General features: G+C 41.9%; 1 protein-coding gene across 1 annotated transcript; it reads left to right on the forward strand.

Moving 5' to 3' along the window:
* Positions 1-692: 692 nt before the first annotated feature.
* Positions 693-9,983, forward strand: fam180a (family with sequence similarity 180 member A). Its single transcript, XM_083934973.1, has 3 exons — positions 693-800; positions 9,224-9,321; positions 9,620-9,983. Exons 1-3 carry the CDS (start codon positions 725-727, stop codon positions 9,947-9,949), a joined length of 504 nt encoding a protein of 167 aa, XP_083791099.1. The 5' UTR covers positions 693-724; the 3' UTR covers positions 9,950-9,983.
* The last annotated feature ends 1,516 nt before the right edge of the window (positions 9,984-11,499 follow it).

The following is an 11,499-nucleotide window of genomic DNA, read 5'->3' on the forward strand; positions in this document are numbered from 1 at the left end:
TTTCTTGTTAAATCCCTCCATTGTAGCAGTGTTCCCAAGTTCCCAGATCTTTGCAGTTGGGCTTGGTGTGTTCAAGCTTATCAGAACTGATGGCCAAAACGGAGAACCAAATTGAAAGACACCAGAATACTCCATTAACACCATAATGCTTGATGCTTGATGAAGCTAGAGCTTTTCCAAGGAGACCATCCGTCTCTTGTACTAGCACTGGTTTTGGTTCTGGCTCATGGGATGCCAATATGTTCAGTCAATCAATTGGCAAGTCAGCCAGAAAAGTCATCCAGTTAGTCGGTCAGCTATTTATCCAGTCAGTTGTATCGACTCAATCAGTAAGTGAACCAGTCAGCCAGTCAAGCAGTCAGCCAGTAACTGTGAGAAAAGTCCAGCCAAGAGGGCAGGCATTCTCCAAATCCTGATGATTTCCAGATGAGAGCCCAGACGGCCAGGCCTGAGCGGGGAACACACACAGAAAAAAAGAAAAGGAGAGAGAGAGAGAGAGGGAGAGTGGATGGATGGAGGGAGGTGGCAACAGAAAAAAAAATGAATGCACTGAATGAAGGAATGAGCCTGCATACGAACTGCCGGTGCACATGAAATGCCAAGACTCGACAGTCGGAGCATTTTCATCCACCGTTGTGATGTTTATCCCCTGAGAGAGACAAAACAAGAGGGGAAGAAGAGCGTGTGTTGAGTTGTGTGCGTAGATCTGTGTGTGAGGATCAACATGACGCAGTGGTGGGCTCTGCTCATCATGGTTTACCTGTCCATGTACCTGGCAGCCACTCAGCACCACAGGAAAGGTAGGTGGACTTATAGACTCCTCTATCCTCTTTCATAGGCCACAATGTCATCATGGTGATTTGAATCATCCTTTAGACACAAATTGCAACTATTTGTAAGCTTATTCCAAATATTATCCTATTAGAAAATGGAAACAAACACACTCACGACGCTTCAGTTTTGGTTTGCGTCTGTGAAGGAATGTGTTTATCCTCCAGAGATATTGGGAACATTTCGACATGCCGTACATCAACAGATCATTTTCCAATGAAAAGGGACTGGTGTGTTATTACTGGATCCACTCACTGAGGAAATTCCTTTCTCAACACTCACATACTTTCAAATCTCTGGATAAGTCAATCGATGCTAAATACCAGCAACAGGAGCGACAGGGCCACTGACAGGATTTTAATAATACTTTGAATCATAATTAAATCGGGCTGGTTCGTTTTCCCGTTTGGTGCAATTCATTTGGGCAGGTGCGAACACAATAATCACACTGCAGACTAAAACAACCACATTAAGACCCTTTAGCAGAGGTACGAACAAACTCTGGAGCGGTTTGTTTATGGTGGCAACGCAAACCAACTTTGTTCCGACCCATCTACTGTCTCCTGTAGTGAAGCGTGCGCTGCATTCTGGGATGCGAGAGAGCATGCACAGTGTAGCACGAAACATGGAGCAACGTAAGCATGTTAGCACTTTGTGTTTCTGGCCACATGATGGATGCCCAATATTTACTTTACTTTGGACTTTTGTGTCATCTCTACTAACTCCTGAGGGAAATATCTGTCTCTTCCTGCTAAATGCTACGCTTCACCAGCTAGTTCATTGCTTCAAGTGACCTCTTAAAGATCAGGGGCCGTATTCCTAAAGATTCTTAGTGCACAGAGTTGCTCCCCTAAAAGTGAAGAGTAGATCCCAGTAAAGATAAAAGCTATTCCTAAAGAATTTTAGCTCTTAAGAGAGCTCTTAAGGTGAGATCTGTTAAGAGCAGGGAAGAGGACTTTAAGCGGCTTAGGAGTTCCCTAAGCAGAGGACAAAATGGCGGACGAAAGAGGCAGGAGAGATATTCTCCAAACACTGGATGACACTGAATTAATGAAACGCTACAGGTTGGATCGTGCAGGAATCATGTTTGTGGTTGGTCTCATTAGAGATGCACTTACTTCCCCAACCCAACGCCACAATGCAATTCCACCCGAAATGAAAGTCATCACAACACTGAGGTATTTGGCAACAGGGAAAATGCAACAATGCAGCAGTGATGACTTGGGTCTGTCACAACCCTCCATCAGCAGGGTCATCAACCAAACACTGACAGCATTGTCACAGTCTCATATTGTGACACAATTTGTTTCATCTCTGCTGGATGCCCGCACTTTACAAGCTCACAAAAGGGCATTTATGGACATCGCAGGATTCCCCGGTTGTGGGTGTAATCGATGGGACACATGTTCGAATGGTTGCACCGTCAGAAGATGAAGCCGTCTTTGTGAACAGGAAGAGATTTCACAGCATCATCAGGAATATGGGCCCGCTGTCCAAAAACAAAAACAGTGACAGTCCTGTTATGTGTAAGTTAAAGTCTTATAATAAATGGAAAACAAATATTTCAGTCCCAAACCTCTCCGAATATAGTTTGAGACGATTGGACTGTAAGAGAGATTATCACTGATAGCTTTATCTAACCTTTTTCCACAAAAATAGTCCATTTGTTTTATTATTTGAGCAAATGAATCCTTAAAGGCGTGTGTGTGTCAATGTACTAAGCATATGTAAACCGTAATATAACAGTATTTGGTGGGTGGTAATTGGACATATGTGACCATTCTCCAATCATCACCAGTATTCCCCACATAGCCAAATCCTTTCCCACCTTCCTTGGCAATACTAAGTGACTTTATTGCAGCCTAGCCTCTCATACATTTGACGCACAGTGTGAATATTGATGGGGTAGTCTGTGTTTACATTGTAAATTGTAGATTTTGCATCTGATCTGCTAGAGAAATACAGTTTGTTTGGATTTCAACATCATTTGGAGGTTAATATAAATGCTTAACAGAAGATAGACCATTGAGGCGAAGATTTGATTCCCTCCTGTGTCCTTTTCACCCCCTTTTACCGCAAGCCGGAGGGATCCAGACGTCCATTTTGTTTTCGTTTGTTGTTCTCTCTCATCAAGACATCCCTCCAGCCAGGAATACCATTTAGCCCTGCTAATTAATGGATCTTTGTTGTTCCCTCATCTCCTTGCAAGCAGTTAGCGGGAGATTACAAGTTCCCTGTCTGTGCATAATGACATTGGGGGAAGCCTGCCCATCCAAACACAGACTGTTTGAAGCACTGGAGGAGGGAGGGGAAGCATTAAGGAATGAGACGGCTTAGAACGAGCAGCAGGAAAAGAGGAGGTGTTGGAAGGAGGGACATTAGATATTCAACCCGAAAATGACAAAGACAGTGGCCCTCAGCTTTTCCCACTCCATATCATCCTGACCTCCACAACCGGCTCTGCACCTGTTCCCAATCCTCTCATCAGCTCCTCAGTATATATGTGACCCTTCCCCCTTGTCTGTTGTGCAACCCAGCCTTATAGTGTTACAGCCTTCTTCTGTTTACCTGTCTGCCTTTCTTGTTATTATTCTTTGCCAGTCTTTTTGGACTCCTAGCCTGCCTGCCTGCCTGCCTGCCTTGCCTTTTTTGTTGTCTTGACTGCCTGCCTGTTCAGCCTGGGTTCACAGTTTGTTTTGGGGTTTTTTGCATTTTTGTATTGTGTCACAGCACCTTTTTCGTGTGTCATTTAGCACTATAGAGTTGCACAAAGCTTTTCAACCGTAAACCCATTTGCGTCAACATCACATGCTCTGTGCAATCGCTTCAGAAGTCACGAAATGTAGTATAAAGAAATAAATTACAATTGGGGTTGGCACGAAGGGAGGTGGATGAATCCAACAAATACAGGACTTGACTCAGGAGACCGGTGTTATTGTGCTGTGTGAAATGATTTCTGTTGACTTAACTGTTGACTTTGGTTATTTATGTTGATTATCTTAATTGTGTCCTTTTTTTAACCAAAACCACAATGTTTTTCCTTGAACTTAACCAAGAGTTTTTGTTGTCTTAAGCCCTTTTTGGACTGGATTAGTTTAATGTGGGGAGGTGGGGTGAAATAATTTTACCTCAGGATGTCTGTAATATAAATTACCAATTCACACAGGATTGACAAATCCCTGCATTCTACAAGGAGTGGGAGGGGCTACTCCATTTACGCACTGCCATCACCTCCCTGTTGCCATGTGCATGTTACCTAGCTTCCTGATATCACAAAATTAAGATAACATAAAAACTAAAGGACAAAATCGATTATCTAAAAAAAGTGATAAGAGCACTTCTTCCATGCTCAAAAATATGTGGAAACTACGTATTGACGGGATATGACAGTATATCAACCTATGTTTTTACAGGGGGTCGTATTTGGACGGGACTAGTTTTGCCTGAGATATTTTTTCAGAACCGTTTTACAAAAGGATGAAATTTGATTTTTTTCTGACATTCTCAGGAATAATTACTGACATGGTGCATTCGGACGGGACTAAAACCTCTGGTAAAAATGACCTTACCCCACGTCCCCACATTAAACTTAACCGATCCGAATAGGGGTTAAGCTTCAACTTCACAAAACTGCAACTGTATTGGTTGGCAAAAGAGTAAAAGTGACATCAAGGGGACATGAAAATGTGACGAATCAGCAAAAAGTGGCATGCTACTGTATTTATACGCTTGCCCTTGATACCAAGTTGGCCTGTTATCAAACCTTGTTTTCGACCACCTCCAGATAACTTTGCTTTTAGCTTCCCTGTCTGCCACTTTGGAAGTACATTTTAGTCCTTCTCCATGTTTTACTTACAAATGTGAAACATTGAATTGTCTTTTCGTTGGATGGATTATTTGTTTTTAGTTCAATAAATGTTCAAAGACACAATGTCTGTTTCTGTGTCTGCAGAAAAACTGCTATTTCCTGCTGCTGGAAGCCTAAAACACATGTTCCTGCACACCAAAGCACTATTGCATACAGCAAACATTGACAGAGAGCAGTAAAAGTTTTATGTAAATAACAAATTATTAATTTCAAATGTAAATCAGCATTGGGTTGGCCTCCAAGGTGAAATTTCCCTGCAGCGCTTCGATCCTTTAACAACATAACCCTTGTTCTAATGAGCACACGTTCCTCTGGGTGTTGTTTTGTTTACACTGACAATGCTCCACTGAAGCTTGAGTGTCTCTTCAGTATCTGATACGACTGCTCAGGCATTACTCCTTCTCCGCGGCTGATCGTTCATTCGGGAGTCACTCACTCAACAAGGAGTGTAAACTTTCACCTACAAATTGGGATGCACTCAAGGCTGCATGTCAGTGTTGCATCTAGGGAAATATCCTCAGTACGGTGACATGGTGTTTCGGAAGGAACGATTTACGGAAGGATTTACATTTTACAATTGTACTCAATTTACACGTGAGTCAGTCTTCTTGAATATGATTGTCATTGAGGAAAAGGTCTTGAAGCATTTAGAAAATATTTCCAACACATAGTTTTCGAAAACAGTTTTGAATTTTCGATGTGAGAGAAGAAAATATGAAGCTGGAACCAGGAAACGCATAAACACTGGAAGTGCAGTGCCAAACACGTTGCTCTTGTGAACATCAATAAAACACCCTTGGGTATATTTTTACAGTGTGTGGCCTCTACCACAAACACTTGTGGTTGGATTTCCTCAGATCACTCTTGTGTCTTTACGGTAAATACTGAGCTGGAGCATAGAGATTCTTAGCTTAGCATAAACACTGGAATTGAGGAGCGTGTCAATAAATGTCCTTGAATAGATTTTACAGATGTTTCACGGTTTGTTGCCTCTACCACAAACACGTTTGGCTTAATTTCCTTAGACCACTCTCATGTCTGTACAGTAAACACAAAGACTGTATAATATGTCTCAATCACTATACAGTATGATGTTCATTTTTGTGAATTATGGTCCTGTTTAGAGAAAGACCATAAAGCAAGGGACTTTAGGATGTGGCTACCATGGGATTGACAGACCGGTACATTAAAATAGCCGTGAACTTGTCTTTGTTTGTTGTCTGTGTTAAAGTCTGAGGAATTCGAGTGTGTCAGTGTGTTTTCACTTCGTCAGAGTTGATTGAAAGATTGTGGTCACCTGAAACTTACTTGATCAGCATTCAGTTGCACCTTTCTAAAGCTGACATTAGCTACCTAACGCTAGCATTAGCTGGTAATTTAAGGGAAATCAAGCCAATTTGCTACCAGCTTTGTCACTGCAGCGAACACTGAACAGTTTCCCTCATTAGTTCTTAGGTTAGCACCATTTAAACGACAATAAGCAGCCAGATGCTGCTGGGCGCTTTTCCCTAGCCTCGCATTTTTGTCCAAATATGGTCACTTACAGTTTCAAAACACCAAGATGGAGATGGACAAAATTTCCTGGCTTTAAAACAGTAGTCCACAAACCAATGGGTGACATCACAGTATCTGTGTCCATCTTTATTTTACCGTCTATGGGTAAACATGAACCTACAGCCAGGAGACGATTAGCTTAGGTTAGCTTAACATAAAGGCTAGAAAAGAGGGGAAACAGCCAACCGACTCTGTCAAAAAGCAACATAATCCACCAAGGAGCCCCGCCTAAGCTCACTCATTGACATTTTATATCTAATTTATTTATACTAAAGTAAAACAACATGTTGCAGTGTTCCCATCCTTGCTATTATTGTGAGGTTGTCAGGCAACCAGTACACTAGGCCAAGACTCATTCTGGGGATGTATAATGACAATATGTCAATTTGACACTTGGGATTTACAGACTTTTTTTGGTGGTAGAAAAGAGGGCTTTGGACACTATACCTCGTAAACCTAGTATTTCTAAAATCCTGTCTGTGGCCCTGTTCGATCGGGGCAGATTTGAGAGGTTAAAAGTTTGAAATAATCTGTTGAGTATTGCACAAACATACCAAACTGGTGGTCTTAATTTTTCCAAAACTGGACAGAGCTGCAGATTTTCTGTACATTCTGAACGGTGGCTGGGTTGTGAAAGCTAAGCCGGAGCTGGCAGCCACCCAAGCAGGAAGCAGGTACATGGGGAGATCAGCCAGTGCATGTGGCTTTGGCTGGCCTCACAAATGCTATAAAGCCTAAATGTATCTGGCCTGCGAGGCTCTGGGCAGCGGGGCTGATCATTACTGCAGAATTGGCGAGGCAGCACACCGTAGATGCCGCTGTAGGGTAGAGGGTAGATTGGATCTGAATTCAGACGGAGCCCAGTATTCAAACTGTATTACCTCATTACGATCGTTGTGTGTGTGATCTGTGTGCTGGCTTACACACCCAGCCAAGCGCTGGATGGCAACAGTATATATGCAAAGCAGTGGAAAAGGAGAGTGAGATGTCTGAAGAAGCTTAAAAGAATGTTTAACTTACTTCATTTATGCTGTGAATCCCCTTTCAGCTCTAATCAACTTTGCTATTCAGTTCACTCTCCTGAAGCAGTGACATCAAATAGGTCTTGGAGTCTCACACAATAGAGGGCATTATGTAATGAGAACACATTTAAAGAGTCTGGGCAGCAATAGAAGTCTTATTGTAAACAGTATGGAAGGGGAAAATGTGTCTGCATCCTTGTATGACCCCTCTGTTTTCTTATTACAGCCTTGAACTCCCAAAGACTTTCCATTACCAGTGGGAATATCTGCTCACTATCACAAAGAGAAAATGAGAATGTAAATATGGTGTTATACAATCGGGATGGATCATAAATCATTCCTTGGACACGGATATGCCCTTGTGATTTCATTAAAGATGAACAGATTCTGGCGAGTAAGCTAAAAGATGACCCGGAAAGATTCAACATTTGAACTTTGAGGTTGTTGTTTTTTCAAAGTTTAGAATAAAAGTCCTCTTTACAAAGAATTTGCTGGATTTAAATTATTTACAAAGACACTGCAACACTACAACTAGAGTATTGGGATAAGATGAATGGTGTAACAAGTAGACAAATCATATAAGTAAAAGTAATAATGCAATGATGAGTTTTGAGAACATCATTAAAATGTAATTAAAATAATTTGCAGTAACGAGGAAGTGCCAAAACTGCAGTTCCTTGAATGGCCACGTGAGGCTAGCTCCAAAGACCATCCAAACCCTGTAGACCCCCAATGTTAAAATGTCCAACTTCACAGCAGAATAAAAGTTTTCGGCCTGGTGCATACATTTCTTATAATAATAATATACATTTATATAGAGAGCACCTTTCATACAAAATGCAGCTCAAAGTGCTTTATATTAAAAGTGTAAAAATGAGAAGACAACCATTAAGAGGATTAAACACAAAACATGCACAAATCAAAAGGTGACACACATGACGAACAGAGCTTATAGCATTGACAAATACAATAATAGATAAAAGAGAAGAACATACAATTCAGTGACAAGCAAACAGCAGTAGAAGCAGCCAAAATTATTGAGCAAATCATACCATAACACACCAAAATAGAATAAACAAAATACCTTAAAAGGAATAAAATGTCTTAAAAATGGTGGGATTAGATGTTTAAGAGCTGGTGCGAGACGGTGCAACAAAAGGCTAGGGTGAAAAAGGTTTCTTACAGTTTTTTTAAATGTTTTCGAGCGAGCCTGCGTCTCTGATGTTTTTGGGTAAGGCGTTCCATAAGTTTCTTTTTGGGTGGGGTTAGCTAGCAGCGGAGGATCTGAGGGTTTGTGAAGGAGCAACAGGAAGTCTGAGATGTAGGTCGGCCCTAATCCAGCGCTTAGAGCTTTCAAAACAAGTAAAAGGACTTTAAAATCGATTTTGGAGTTTTGGTCTCTATCGCTAATTTCCGGGATTAGGGAGTTAGGAAGCGTCAGGCACTGCCAAGAGGACGACAACGCCCAGAACCACCACGTTGAGCTCCACATCTGCTCCTCACAAATCTGTGGCTGACGTCACAGAAACTATGTCCATATTTTACAGTCTTTGGTATCATCCTAAGAAGGTTGTAGATTATATGCCAATGTCTGAATGTCTCCTTGTTTCTAGTCTTGGGAGGGTTTTATTCCAGCCCTATCCCGCTTGACACCTCCGACTACAGGGGGGTCCCTGCTCTGCTGCATACACTGACTAACTGACACTTCGAAATTTGAGGTCAGCAACACCTCACCTCTGGTTGCACTGGCCACTTCCACTTGTAAATATAGGAGCATCTGTAACTCGGGTTGAAGACCAAGACCTGCATAATATTTGAGCAGTAATGTATCTGTGTGTACTCAACCTCTGGCCCACCTACATGTATGACTGGTTGGATAATGCGGTGCTTCATTTCTTGAATACGAGGGAGATCCTCTAATCTAATTTCCTGCATTTATGTGTTCTAGCTCTGTATCCATCTGCATACAGGATAAAGCGTGGGGCGTATTCGCTGATCAACCCCACGTTCCAGCGTTCGGAGGAGGATGTCAACCTTCTTTTTGAGGTTAGTTTAGACGCTGTGGGTGTAGAGGTGCGTAAATAGTTAATAGCTAAAGTCTCAGTGCTTCATTTTCTTGAGGCGACCTTAAATATGTTGAGAATGTGCAAAAGATCTGTCCAAGTCACACATTTGTTCCTCTGCTGGGAAATGAAAACACTGTGTACTGCCACTGTCCTGCCCATCGTCCAGATGTGAAGTACGTGTCTACCCAGAGTTTTCCCGTCATTGATGAACGTAACGTTTAATCTGATGTCATAGTTTCTCTAGTGAGTGTTTTAATCGACGGACCTTTGTCTCCCAGATCCTCCTAGCTGGAATGCAGATCCCAAGTGCAAAACAGGACATGTGGATCCCAGATGAGGAACTGGCATCCCTGAGGAGCGTGGAGAAGCTGGAGGTCATCTGCGAGGACGTTCTGCCCAAGAGGCTCTCCGATATTCGCCGCCTGACAGCGGAGCTCACCCAGCGCCGGCAGCCTCTGAGCTGGCAGGACTTTGAGAGGACAGTGCTGACCCTGGTGTACACCACTCAGACGCTGGCTCGAGTCAGCAGCCAGCAGCAGAGGGAAGCGTGGATGGAGGCTTTGATACAGCTGTTCGGAGCCGTTCAAAAGGACCTAAGACCCTCCTGAGGAAGAATCAGAAGATGTAGTTTTTTTTTGTTTTTTTTAAACCCATCTTTATGATGATTTCACCTGCATTTCTTCACTTAAGCTGTGTCACAATTTATATATCACCTGTACTAATGTTATGCAGCATATACTAATTGTTGTAGTAGACAAAAGAAATCAGTGTGTTTGACAAAAAATGAACTCTTTAATAAATCAAGTGGAGGTCTTCTGTTGTGGGAAGAATGTTTCCAGGGTCAAACATAAACTTTAAACACAAGAAGTCTGTTTTGTACTGTTTTGTACAAACAGATGATGCAATACGTGAGCTGTCAGTCAAACTTCCACTCTTGGATTCACAAAGAGAAAGCAAAGAAGTTCTTCAAAGATTTCATCCGTTTTCTTTGTTGATCTTTGTGACACTCTCTCACCACTATCCAAGTTTACTGCTTGGCAACATCTCCTCTGTTCCTTTTATACGGTGCTTTATGGGTTTTTACCATTTATGGGAAAAACCATTCAAGGTAATATCTGGATATATCTTTTTTATGTAAAGTAGGCTACGTCTACATGCTTCGAGATAACTTGATTTAGTTTCTTTTGGGAGAATTTATGAGACAGCTAGTACTCCTCCCTGAATACAGGAAACAGTCAGAGAGAGAAGGGTAACACATGAGACAAAATGGGGACGTTCATGGGCGAATTATGGGACAATGGGCCCCTGGGCTCAGACATGCAAAAGGCCCCACCTCTTTTTGTATTTGCTTTGTGTCTGTTTGTAGTAACGTTGTGTCTCTTTGCAGTTGATCTGTGTCTCTATGTTCATTTTACGTCTCTTTGTTCTCATTTTGTGTCTATTTGTAGTTGCTTCTTGTCTCTTTGTGGATATTTTATGGCTTTTTTGTTGTCATTTAGTGTCTCTTTGTGGTCGTTTTGTGTCTCTTTGTGGTCGTTTTGTGTCTCTGTTGTGTGTGTCTCTTTGTAGTTACTTGGTCTCTCTTTTCAGCTCATCCATGTGCTTTGGTTTTTCACTCTCATCCGATTGTAACTGTAATGCATTATGTGTGATCCCACTTATTTGTTCATTATGTGGAAATTAAATAAAACCAGCAAATAATCTGTGCGCCATGTATTTGCGTGAGCCACAGGATGGCCTCATTAATCAAGTGTGTCCCTGTGAGCTCAATAATCTTCCATCTGCCTGTCGTCTCAACAGGGAATGCAGAAACGTAAGACTGCTCACAAATATTGTGGGTATTGTAATGGACCCATAGTTTGCATACTGACTTTTCTGATATTTACGACCTTTGACGCACTTTAACAATATGCAAAAGTACATTAGTTTGACAACTCCATGCAGTCTCCCCTATCCTCCTATGTAGACTTTGTTTATGTTTGATGTCATCAAACGCCATCAGATGCTTCCCTCTGTCTAGAAAGGATTCCTCCGCTCAGTTGATTTGCCAGTTAAAGCTCTTTGAATGAAAACCGCCGATTTGTACTTAAGAGTCTGTGTACATCAATACCCCTGATTGCTCGTTTGAAAGAAACTGTAAAATGTTTGCTTCAAAGCT

This window comes from Echiichthys vipera (assembly GCF_963691815.1).
Source record: "Echiichthys vipera genome assembly, chromosome: 20".
Lineage (NCBI taxonomy): Eukaryota > Metazoa > Chordata > Actinopteri > Perciformes > Trachinidae > Echiichthys > Echiichthys vipera.

Excerpts from the sequence above, each read along its gene's own strand:
- fam180a (XM_083934973.1), top strand. The coding sequence starts at position 725 with ATGACGCAGTGGTGGGCTCTGCTCATCATGGTTTACCTGTCCATGTAC. Across the intron at positions 801-9,223 it reads CACTCAGCACCACAGGAAAG|CTCTGTATCCATCTGCATAC; the intron begins GTAGGTGGACTT and ends TATGTGTTCTAG. Across the intron at positions 9,322-9,619 it reads ATGTCAACCTTCTTTTTGAG|ATCCTCCTAGCTGGAATGCA; the intron begins GTTAGTTTAGAC and ends TTTGTCTCCCAG.